Genomic DNA, 12206 nt, shown 5'->3' on the forward strand with positions numbered 1-12206 from the left:
GCTTTGCTGTGAGCTGGGTGCCCGGTTCTCCCCCAGGGAGGTGGGGGTGGGGAAGGAGGGGGAGCAGAGCCACCCCACCACTCACCCTTGCCTCCCGGCCCCTTTCCACGCCGGGGGTGTCACCTGGCCGCAGGCAGCGTGGGACAGGCTGCTCGCTCCTGCCATCTAGGAGATCCCAGCCGCCTCACAGCTGTCCAAAACCCCTTCCTCCCATGAGGTCAGGAGTGGCCCCTGTCCTGAGGGCCACTGTGGGAGGCCAGCCGGGCACGGCACACAGACGGCTTCGTGAAAGGGAGCGTGTGGCTGTGCCTGGCTGAGGTGGCTTCTCTGTGGTCACCCTGCAGCCCGCCAGAGGAGATCACCATCCTCCCTGCTTTCAGAGGAGTCTCATGGGCCCAGATGTCCACCTCAGCTCCTCGGCGGCTATTGTAAGAAACAATACTCCTGACCTGCTTACCCAGGCCCTCGGCTGGGTGCTTCAGTCACAGTCCCAGAGCACTGGCAGGGCCGGGAGGACCCAAGTGGACTGAGCAGAGCAGGTAGGGGGACGACTCACGGCCCAGCTTCAAGGTCTAGGCTGGCAAGACCAATGCAGACGAAGAGTCTGGCCTTTGGAGTGGCGGTGAGCAGGACAGGGCCGCCAACCTCTGTGTTGTGCGTGGGGGCGGGTTGAGTACAGAGGGGATATGAGATTGGACAGGCAGGTGGGGGTGGATATGAGTACATATGAGATTGGACAGGCAGGTGATCTGAAGCCCCTGGAGCTAGTGTTGGGGGCTACGGGGGCCAAGGCCCTCCGATGGTGCTCCTCGCTGGAGAAGGCGCTGGTGGCACTGGGCTCACAGGCAGGACCTGCGGCCAGATTCATCCCCCTGCCCCTGGGTGCGAGGCGCCGGCTGGACAGTGCTGTGGCTCCAGAAGCAGGGTCCGTGGGAGACAACAAGGGTGGCCGGGGGCAGGCAGAAGGGGGCTGGCAGCACCGCTGGCCCGACGGCGCGGTGACGTGACTAGTTGATGGCCCGGAAGGTGAGGAGGGGGTGGGTGGTGGGCACGAACACGAACTGGTAGGTCATCTTTACATCCTCCTGCCTGAGCGTCTCCACCAGGAAGCTTTTCAGCACCTAGGACAGAGGCACGGGTTCCACCTGGCCAAATGGTCAACCCCGATGTCCTGGTCCACCTTCCCTCGCCTTTCTGGACCCTACCTTTCGGGTCAGGCGCAGCGGAGGAGAAGGAGAGGCCTGTGGTCCCCAAGCAGGCCACCCGGCACCCCCAGGCCCCGCCCACCCGCAGGCCACGCCCTGCCCGGTCGCATCCCGTTCCGCCCCCGGGCCACCCAGGCCCGCTCACGTGGTGCAGCAACAGCAGCATCTCTGTCTCTGCCAGGCGCCGCCCCAGGCACTGGCGCAGACCAAAGCCGAAGCCTAGGTGTGGGTATCTGGTGCCAGAGCCCCTGTTGTCCAGCCAGCGCTGGGGATGGTAGCACTCGGGCCTCTCAAACACAGAGGGGTTTCGACCCAGGGAGTAGAGTTGCACCTTGACCAATGTCTGCGGAGAGGTGGGGAGGGGCGGGGTCGGTGGCCCCAGGAGTGAGAAGGTCACGCGGGCTTGGCGTCTGCTGGAGGGGCTGTGGGGCCTCACTCACCCCTGCCGGGATGTGGTAGTTCTGCAGCACCACGTCCGAGGCCACCTTTCGGTCCACAGACATCCCCACGGGGTACAGCCTGTGGATGGGGGCACCCGACAGGGTCCTCAGCTGTCCCTGGGACCCTCGCTTCCCCTCGGCCACCTTCCTATCCCAGGATGCGCCGGCCTGGGGGAGCTGCCAGCCACCCTCCCGGGTCGCCTCTGGCACCGGGAAGCCTAGATCACGAGGAGCTGCTTCCTTGCACTTCCTGAGTCAGACAAAGTGCCCTGAGCCTGAGCAGCCCCCGGACACGGCGGACACGGCCGAGGATGGGGCCCGGGACATTGAAGTGGGAGCCCAGGGGGAGAAGAGCTCCTAACCCTTTCGGGAGAACGGGACGAGGTACAGGGTTGCGCCTTGGGCGAAGCCGCTTCTCAGCCCCAGGACCTGGCCGCAGGCTCCCTGAGCACTGCTGTCCAGACAGTGGGGCCAGGACAGAGGCGGCAGCCGGGGCCTGCCACACCCACCTCAAGGTCTCCTTGAGGGCCGCCCGCAGCAGGGGCAGCTCCGAGGTTGCGCTCTGGGGATCCTGCGAGATCCTGGCCTCGGCCCCCAGGCTCTCCTGGCGTAGGGCCTGCTGCACTTCAGGGTTTCGAGCCAGCTCAAAGAGAGTCATCAACAGGGGGTAGACCGTCTGCAGGAGCCACGGGTGCAGGGCTCAGACCTTGGCCCAGGCCACGCACCTCAGCTCCCGGGGCCTCTCCACCCCGGAAGACGGTCCTCCCTTGGGGGGTGGGTCGCCTCAGATCCGCGGTGACGTGGACGCCCGGAGGACTCCTCCCAGGGATCTGGGACCTCAGGATCTAAAACCTAACACCTGACTCCCTCAGCGAAGGTGTCCCCAGGCTCAGTAAAGAATCAGGCCTTCTCCAGCCCCTTCGAGGCCTGGTTCTCACCCTCCTCTGGGGTCCTTCCTCTCAGGGGTGTGTATGGGGGGCGGGGGGGTTCTACTGCCCTAAACCGTTGGCACCCAGTAGGATTGTCGCCCGGACACCTGCAGGCAGGTCAGCCCAGACCTTGTGGTCGGAACACGGACGGCCCGCCCCGGCCCCTGAGTCGGCTGGAAATTTGGGGAGTTTCTCCACCGCAGGCCTGTGCCTCTCCTCGGAGCCCCGGGTGCCCGGCCCAGAGCACGACATCACAGATGCTGGTGCGTGAACCTGGGGTGGAGGGCCAGGAGGCTCTGGCTGCACTCCACACCCTGCGGCCTGCCCCCACCCCCAGGCTGCATGCCATCTGTTCTCTCTTGCACAAGCTGGAGCCCCGTGCGCCCCTTTCTGTCATCCGCCCGTCACCTCCAAAGCATCTCTGACCTGGGGCCAAATGGACTCTGTGCCTGGGAAGGGTTCCTGGTGCAGGCAGCCCTCCAGCCGCATCGCGGCCCTTCCCCTCTTCCCAGGACCCAGGCGACTGAATGGTGTCTGTGCTGCTCATGTCTCTGGGCTCGTCCACCCTGCACTGGGCCTAGAGTGTGGCATCCCACCCGGGGAACTGCAGGCCCCTTCCCTTGAGGGTCGGTTCCCGGGCCCCCCACCCCAGGGCAGAGCCTTCTGTCAGCTCAGAACAGGAGCCTGAAGGAGACACAGGCACGGGGGCACGCAGCCTGGGGTCAGGAGGCTCCATGGCCTAGGGCAGGGCTGGTTGCTGTCCTGACCGTGTCCACACTCCCGGTGGTGAGCTCGATGGAGTTGGCCCAGATGGCCTCGAGGCTCAGGTCCGCGTGCGTCAGCAGCTCCCCCACGATGCCGCTGTAGTGCTCCGGGCGGCTGAGGGCCAGCTCCTGGTAGATTTTCTGGATGGCATTGTTGGCTGTGGGGCACGGAGAGACAGGGGCCGGGCCACTTCTCCTCATGCCCCTGCCCGTCAGCCCGTCTGCCCCGTGCCATGTGCTCAGCACCGGCCCGGCCCAGACTCACCGCCAAGCCTCTCGGGGCCACAAAGGCCCCCGAGGTGACCTCAGCCCTCCCCCAGCCTGTGGTGACAGGAAACCGGGGACCCTGGTGTCCCTGGCATTCAGCGCTTGCCCGGTCTCTGGCCCTCACCATACTGGAAGATGTAGTCCCAGGACTCAAAGTGCTCCTTCCACAGCTGGGTGCTTGTCCAGCGTGATAGGACCCTGGGCATGAACATGAGCTGTGCGGTAGACTTTAACATGACCTTCAAAGCCCGGAGAAAGTTCAGGCTGGCAGGACTTGGGCTGTGGCCAAGGAGGCCCAGCCGCTCTCCAAAAAGGGCTAGATTGCTGGCTGTGGACAGGGAACGGTTGCTGAGCCCAGGGTGGCCGACAGCGTCACGGGGGCCTCAGCCCCGTTCCCGGCCGGTCCCGGCTTCCCCGAGCCCTGACCCCCCTTCCCTCCCACCCTGACCCCGCGGACCTTCTATGGTGTAGGAGAGGATGCTGGGCTGGATGTCCACGGTCAGACTCCCCCGGGCATTCTGCAGCACTCTCGACCTCAGGGCCTTCGAGAAATCCCTTGCCACCCAGTCCACCATGGGCAGGTACTTCTGGACGGCCTGAGGCGACAGCACGTCTGGGTTCAGCTTCAGTCGGTTCATGCGCCATTCGGGCCCGTTTCTGTAGAGCAGAGAGAGGCGCTTCAGGGGAGCCCGAGTCAGCAGCCTGGGGCCAGCCCTGGACCCATCTTCCTCGTCTCCAAGGGGAAGGGGCGAGGCAGGGAGCGGCCCGCTGGTCCCAGGGGGCAGGCTGCCTGCCTGGGGGCGTGAGCGCCAGCCCTTTCCCTCAGGGAGGCCTTGTGTGCTGGGCCCAGGGTGCCCCCGTGGAAGGTGGGGCTGAGCCCAGAACTCCTGCCTGGCAGTGCCGCCTGGGTTCGTGGAGTTTGTTCACGCACACCTGCAGGCCCCTTGGCTGGCACGTCAGCAGCTGTCCGGGCTCTCCCTGTCCCTGAAGACAGGGGAGAGGTGGGCCAGCCAGCTCCAGAGTGAGGGGCCCCCGGCAACCTTCTCCTTCCAACCCTCCCTGCTCTGAGAATGATGCTTCTGGGCCGGTCCCACGTCCCCTGTCCACCCAAGAGGATACACACACACACACACGCACACACACACGTGCTCACACACACACCCACCTACAGCTTAGCTCCTGGGCAAAGGTGCCTTCTTCCCCCGTCCCCCTTCTCCCCAACGCCCCCTCCCCAGCCCCGGCCTCTCTCCTCCTCAGCCACCTGGGCTCTAGTCAATGCCAGTGGGTCCTCAGGCCCCAGCACATGCTGACACGTTCCCGAGCCCCTAGCCCCGACTCTCCTCCCGCTGCCCCGGGCTTCCTACCCTGACCTGTAGGAAGGGAGAAGCCCACCCCGCACGGGGAGTCCGCGGAGGCCTGCGCAGCCTGGGGCTCCCTGATGGCAGCGATCATCCGTCCTCCTCTCTGAGGCCGTGGCCCCGCTGCCCCTCCTCGGCCCCAGGACACATACGATCCCCAAGGGGTGGGCACCCAGCGGGAGCCGGCGGCCGCTCTCCCGCCCCAACCTGGAAGGGCCTTGGGCGGGCCCGCTTGCCATCAGCCCTGCCCCGCCCCTCCCCGCCCCTGCCCGCCCAGACTCCCTCTCACAGCAAGAACACGCCACATTTGTGCCCGCGATGCTGTCGGTAGGCCAGCCAGGGGTCCAGGGGCGGCCGCCACGGTTGATGGCCGTCCACTTGCTGTAGCCTCTGCACATCCTCGGGCATCATCAGGAGCACCATGCGTGTCCCTCCCACGTCATACCTGTGGGACGAAGCTCACAGCCCTGCTGGGGGACCCGTGCCCTCCCCCAGGCCTCACTGTGCAGGACCAAGGCGGCCCGTCTCCCGTGGGCCTGTCCCTTCTCCCGGACTGGGGCTCTCCCGGAGCGGGCAGTCCCTCCCGCGGTCTGACCCAAGCCTCTCCTGCTCTGCTGGCCGCGCTCTGCCCTCTCAGCCGCGGCCAGGGAGTGCTCCCTCCTCCCCAAGAGCCGCAGTCTCCAGGTGCCAGGCCCAGAACCCCCGCTGCTCGGCACCCACCCCGCCTCCCCGGGGACGCAGAGCACAGGCGGCAGTGCGCCTGGCCCGGACTCAGCAGCCGCTCGGGAGAGCCGCACAGGTGCTGTGGCTGAGGTGGGCGGGGAGGCCTTTACCTAAAAATGGGCCCCAGCTCCTGGAAGAGCTGGTGCACCTCCAGGTGAAAGCTCTCCAGGCGCTGTTCCTTCCAGATCTGCAGCAACCTCATCCACCTGTTGCCGGGACAGCGCGGTATGGCTTCGAAGGGCAGCACCGCCTTGGGGGCCGGAGCGGCTCCGGCGCCCGGTGCGCGTGCCCTGCCCGGGGACGGCCAGGGCCCTGCCAGCCACACTCGTGCCTTTGCCCCGAATGCCATCCTGCTGCTCCCTCCGCCCCCCGTCGGCCCAACTCTTTTATCTCGCTGGAGGCCTGGGCCTGCGGCCTGATCGCGTCATGGGAGAAGTTGTCCCTGGACCAGGCCAGGAAACCCGCAGCGGGGGTCAGGGCTGGAGGCCTCCAGAAGAGACGGATGGGCACCTTGTGCCACGGTTTCGCAAGGCCTGCTGGCTGCTGGCTGTGGAGAGCAGGGCAGGGTCTGGATCGTGGGCTGAGTGGGGCTGGCGGGGTTGTGAGCACTTGCCTCCTCCCCGGTGGGGGAAGGGAGCAAGATGGATGGGGCCCCTTATCTAATCGAGAGACGCAGGGGCCTGCGCTGTTCTCTCCTTTCTACAAGGACCAGAGCAGGAAGCAGTGGGCGGCCATGAGTCCCACAAACCTACGTGCCTTCTGTCCGCTCTTCCCAGATCATAGGCTGGGTGCAGGGAACGCCCACGTGAGCCGACAAGGGTCCCCGCCCGGGAGGGCTTTCAGGGCCCTTAGGGGACTCCAGCGACCCAACTGTGGGTGGCACCGATGTGGCCGGCACCCCGTCTCGCTGGCTCTGCTGCCTCAGCTCTGGGGCAGCGAATGCCCAGGACACGAGCAAGCCACTCCTCAGGCGGGGAAATGAGGCACCGCTTGCCTGGCCCCCCGTGTGGCCCCCCGCAGGGGCGGCGCTCGGTGCCCAGGCCCTCCTTTCCCGCCCGGAAGCCTGCGCTCAGGGGTGCGGACCCAGAGCTCAGGCCAGTGGCGGGACGATCAAGTCCACAATGGGGGCTGTGGGCGTGGGCTCCCACCCTCTGGAGGGTGGATCCCGGGTTTGGGGTCCCAGGGCACCTCACCCACGTCAGGCGGGGTTCCCCCGAGGTGGCTCTGGCCATCATCGTTCCCATTTTCAGATGAGGGGACACGAGCCCTGGGTTCCTGCCACCCCCAGGGCCCCCAACGTGTCACAGGGGCCCCGCGGCCCTGGCTCCTGCTGGGCCCCCAGCCCTGACCGTGATTTGGGGAGGGGGCGATGGGGTAGCCGCAGCTGGGGCTCTGGAGGCAGCAAGGAGGCTGCGTGCGGGTGTCGGTGGGAAGGGCCAAGATCTGAGTGTCTTCAAGGGTACTGCAGTGGGATCCTGTCCCCGCTCCAGTCGTTGCCCCGGGGAGTCTTCGGCGGGGCGAGGAGTCACGACTGCCCAGGCCCCTTCAGCAAGCTGCCACGTGCGCGTGCCTCAGCCCCGAACGGTGGGCACGCCTTGCTTTGGCAGAGACGCAGGCTGAAGCCACAGCGGCCCAGGCCATGCAGCCCCGCCTGCTGCCGACCCTCCACCCCCAGCGGCGGCCCAGGCGGCGGAAGTCGTGGGCGCCCTCTCGAGGCCCGCGGGCCAGCTGCAGCCGCGCCTCGGGCCCCGCCCCCAGCGGGGACTGTCCCCGCCCCCCCCCCCCCCCTCGTCTTCTGCCCACCGAGGGTCCAGGCGGCCCCTCTTCTGGAAGCGCGGCTCTTAAGGGGCCCTGGGATCCAGCGGCTTCCACGCACGTATTTCCACTGCATTACGCTGCCAACAAGAGTGTGGGCGATAGGAAGAGCCGGCCGAAGTGGGGACGACCGGCCAAGGCCCAGTCGGGGAGCACGGTCTCTGCGGCGGTGCGTTCCCACCGCTGAATTTGCAGGGTTGGAAACGAGTGCGTGCACCCGTCCTTCTGCGCTGTAGTGAGCAGGAGCCGCCACGGGACGTGGCGCAGGAGAAGCGCGTCATCGTGTCCGGGCACACGGCGGGCTTCCCAACGCGAGTGGGAGCGCTGTCCCAGGGCCCACGTGGGAAGGACGCGCGACCGTGGAGGGTCAGGTGACAGGACGGCACTGAGGGACAAGAGACACGTCTCACAAGCTCACGACAGCACGACACACTTTGCCTGGTTTCCAGCACGGCTGAAGTGCAGACAATGCAGTGCACCACATAACGGCCGTTTACCACCAGGCCCCAAGGCCTGGGAGAGACAGGGACTGAGTGATGGGGCCTGGTGTTGGGGGACAGGAAGGCGGGTTCCCTGGGGATGTGCAGCTAGACGTGCGTTGCTGCTTGTTTGTGTTCTAGGGCTTTCCTTCCCTGTCGTCCCTCCCCATGTCTCATATCATCCCAGAAAAAGGAAGATTTGTGAGCAGAAATAGCCCGGTCTCCCCTGCCCCTGCCCCTCGAGGCCTTGGGAAGCTTGTGGTTCTGCCTGCCAGTTCTGCCCAGGCCCCCATTCCCTCCACTTCCGGCGGTTTGCTTCCTTCTGTATCAGACTGTTCCTTTCTGGTTCCAGATATTCCAGTCTCTGTATTTCCCATCTCCTTTTATCTGTGAGTTTCATTAATTTGCTCAGCTTTGTGAACATTAGTGAAGGGAAACTCACTAAAGTGGACTCCAGAAGCCAGAGGGGGATACGGATGGGGAGCCCCCTCCAAGTCAGCCTCTAGCCTCCGGAGGGAGTCATCACCTCAGCGCCCAGCAGGGAAAGGTGGCCACTGCCTCTGAGAAATCCACCACCCCTGCAACTCAGCTGCCAGAAACCTCATCATCCTGCACCTCTTCTGGTCTCCAGTGGACTTTCCTTCAGAAAAGCCCTCCCAACTCCCTCCTTGTTTGCTATGAAAGAAGGCTCCTCCCCTTTGTGGGATCGCCTGGATTTCTGCTGCAGCTTAGCTGTTCTGAGTGGCCATCCTCTGAATACACCCATTTTGCTGGTAAAGTAACTGCTTGGCGGTTAATGGCTGAAATTCCGGTGTCTTATTCTTCATCTGTGTGTAATATGGTGTTTCTTTATCTGTCACGTTTCTACACTCAACTGTCAGATTTCTCATTCCTAGGAGTTCTCTTCGGATTTTTTTTTCTTTCCGTGAAATCCCCCTAATATTTCTAAAAAATTTTAAAGTTTATTTTGAGAAAGAGAGAGTGACAGAGAGAGAGCACACGTACAAGGGGGTAGGGGAAGAGAGAGGGAGAGACAGAATCCCAAGCAGGCTCCATGCCATCAGTGTAGAGCCGGATGTGGGGCTCGAACTCAGGGAGCGGGAGATCATGACCTGAGCTGAAACTAAGAGTCAGACGCTTAAGCAACCAAGCCACCCAGGTGTCCCTCTTGTGTATTGTAAATTTTTATATTTTAGCAGGAATTTATGAGGTAATACTGAAAAGAATCTATGAATTCTGAGTTTTAACTGTTTATTTTAGGTAAATTAAATTATTGAAAAACTTTTATTAAATATTGAAATCTCCTTCTATTCCAGAATTTTAAAAACATCATAATAAGTGAATGGTGATGATCTACGGCTATTACCGTTCATTCTTGAATTATAGCGATAGACATCTTTGGATAAAATTGAGCCATTCTTACATTTCTGGGGAAAACTGTACTTGCGCGGAACCTATCCTTACTTCATTCACTTGGGTTTAGCAGCTAATGGTATTTTTTGTTCACCATTTGTTGGCCTCCAGCTTTCCTGGACCATTTTTGTCTCGTGGTCGTATCCATTCCGTGAAGGGAATGAGCGGGTAGGCGCTATCTAAGTGCTTGGGACAGAATGACATTTGAGACAGACGGACATGCTTGTTCAAAGAGCAGAGGCCTCAGAGGGCCTGTGGGTTCAGGGATGTGCCAGCAGCTCCGTGGGCATCAGGGGAGGGGGCCCCGGCCGTGTCCGCAGCGCAAGTTCTGGAGTCCACACTCCCCAGCTCCTCCCGTGAGCCTCTGTGTGACCCGTGGCATCCGGCCACCGCAGGACGGGGACTGGCAGCTTGTGGAGCTTCAGAGGCTCGTTCCCCTTGGAAGAGCACTGCCTAGACTCCACGGGGACCCTCGGCGTCGCCTTCGTGTGTGTTTGCAGAGCCTACGCACAGGTGCTGGATTTTCCACGCAGGCGCATCTGGGCGCGTATACATTTGCCAGCGGGACAGCGGGGGCACTGACGCACCGGCCCCCAGGCGCAGCCGCACTCAGCGGGGGGACCTGCGGGCCCAGGGGCTCTCCGCCGAGCGCGCCTCCCTGTGACCACACAGTCTGGGCCGCGGACTTCTGCACGCCCTTCACGTGAACAAGAAACGACACCCGTCCCCCTCGTTGCAGCCACCGTGCTTGGGGGCTCCGTGTCGCCTACATCACACGCGTTCTCGGGCCCGGCGGCCCCCGCAGCAGAGCCATTTGGTGACCACCCGTCCCCTCCCCGTGATGTGAGCCGTCACCTCTTCCCCGTGCCCGTGGCCCCTTCCCCTCGTGCTCCGCCTCCGATCACGGCCAATACACGGCTCTGCGCCTGCACGCGGTCGCCACCGCCTGGCCCTGGGCCGCTCACTTTGCTTCGCCCTCCTCCTTTATCCGGCGGGTGTCCACGGGGCATTACTCAGCCGCTCTCCCGAGACCACCCGCACTTTGCTCGGCGGAGCCCTGGCGGATTAGTTCCCACCCGCGCGCGCGGCCCTCCCTCCTCTAGGGGGAGGGCTCCCGGGGAAACCCACCAGCAGGCGCTTCCGGGTCTCAGCCACCACCCCGCGTGTTCCCGCCTCTTCAGGCCTCCCATCCGGGGCTCCTAGGCCCTCGCCCTCGTGTTTACCTTCTGACCCTGGCACCTGTGTTGACCCTCGACCTCTTTTTCTGAGCAACCTGTGCATCGCCTCCCTTCCGCACATTCCCAGAGGAGTATCTACCACACTGGGGACAATATATCTTCAACTCTCACCGTCCCCAGTCCCCCTCCGTCCTCCCCCTGTCCCCTCCTCTTCCTCTCCACTCCTCCCCCTCCCCCTCCCCACCTCCTCCTCCCCTCCCCCCACCTCCTCCTCCCCCTCCTCCCCCTCTTCCTCCCCCCTCTTCCTCCCCCTCCTCCTCCTCCCCGACTTCCCTCTCCTCCCCCTCCTCCAAGAGCTTCATGCCTCACCCACCTGCACCATCAGGTCAGTGAAAGCTGTCCCCATCAGCTCACCAAACCCGCGCCAGTTCCAGCGGAAGGGCTTCTGCAGACGCCCACATCTGGGCTCCCTGCTGTCTTACAAGGCATGTCCCTGGCCTGTCTCTGAAGACACTCCACCGTCAGGTGGCCGGGCGCCCACTTTTGCCTCCCCTGACAGAACAGGGGCCCCCAGCTCCAGTCCCAGGCTGTGAGTTCGGGGCAGCTGGGGGACGCTGTTCCTGAGGACGAGCGTGATCGGCAGGACGCGAGCACACAGCCTGTGCCGGGGAAAGGGACGTGCACACGGTAGGAGGTGACAGACGCTGTTTGAAATCCTCTCCACTCCTGGAGTTGCGGGTCAACCTATGGGGGGCCCCCCTCGGCACCGGCCCCCAGGATGCATTTAGGCCTCTGCCGTGGAGGGTTCAGACGTGACAGAGACGGGCCTCGTCCGTGCCTCAGGGATGGCCCAGAAACCATCCACGGCCTGCACCATGCTGCCTCCTTCTGGGGCCACGGAGACTCTTTCTGGAAGGTTCCCAGGGTGCCGCGCCCAGCCGTGTCCCTGGGTCAGCCGTGTCAGAGCAGGTGGGGAGGGGGCGAGGAGAGGAAGGTGCAGGAGGGAGGTGCTCAGTGCAGCCCCCACAGGGAGTCAACAGGGTCAGGAGAAGAAAGCCCTAGTCTTCTGCAGACGGGGAGTGTGACCCTCACGCCTCTTTGGCGGCTGCAGCTCAGCTGAGAAATGAAAAGAGGACCCTGCTCCCTCTCCCTGGCCGAGGCTCACGTGTTGGTCGAAGGCACGTGGGCGAACCTGTGAGCCCAGGCACCTGTGCCAGTCGCTGGGCGAAGTCCCAGTTCATCCACAGGATCCCTGATGTGGGAGGAGCTGAGGCGGAGCAGCCATGGTGCCGCCCCCGTCACAGGAGGGCCCTCCCTGGGACCACATCCCCGCACCCCCGTTCGTGCCCTGCCCAGGAGCCCTTCCCTGCTGGCGTCTCCCGCCCACTGCATCCTGTCTTCCCACCTACCCTGATCCTGCAAAGGCCGGGAGCCTCCGAGCGCTTCCCTTGCCGGGTGACCCTCAGGCCCCCCAGCAGTGCTGAAACCCTCGGAGACGGACAGAAGGAGAGAGCGTCGGCCACGAACAGTTACAAGGCTTCCGTTAAGAGACGAACACTAGTACTCGAGACCTCCCCCCCCCCCCCCCCCCGCCAGGGCCGGACTTGCTCAAAAGGGAGCTGCGGGCTGGGCCGA

General features: G+C 64.1%; 1 protein-coding gene across 1 annotated transcript; it reads right to left on the reverse strand.

The window, feature by feature from the left end:
- Positions 1-778: 778 nt before the first annotated feature.
- On the reverse strand, positions 779-7329 carry LOC106989683 (cytochrome P450 11B1, mitochondrial-like). Its single transcript, XM_015088172.3, has 9 exons — positions 5797-7329; positions 5253-5408; positions 4063-4262; positions 3730-3933; positions 3342-3496; positions 2155-2321; positions 1646-1724; positions 1351-1548; positions 779-1121 (listed from the first exon to the last, which is right to left on the reverse strand). Exons 1-9 carry the CDS (start codon positions 6033-6035, stop codon positions 1008-1010), a joined length of 1512 nt encoding a protein of 503 aa, XP_014943658.3. The 5' UTR covers positions 6036-7329; the 3' UTR covers positions 779-1007.
- Between the last annotated feature and the right edge of the window lie 4877 nt (positions 7330-12206).

Source organism: Acinonyx jubatus, chromosome F2 (genome assembly GCF_027475565.1).
Source record: "Acinonyx jubatus isolate Ajub_Pintada_27869175 chromosome F2, VMU_Ajub_asm_v1.0, whole genome shotgun sequence".
In the NCBI taxonomy this organism is placed as follows: domain Eukaryota; kingdom Metazoa; phylum Chordata; class Mammalia; order Carnivora; family Felidae; genus Acinonyx; species Acinonyx jubatus.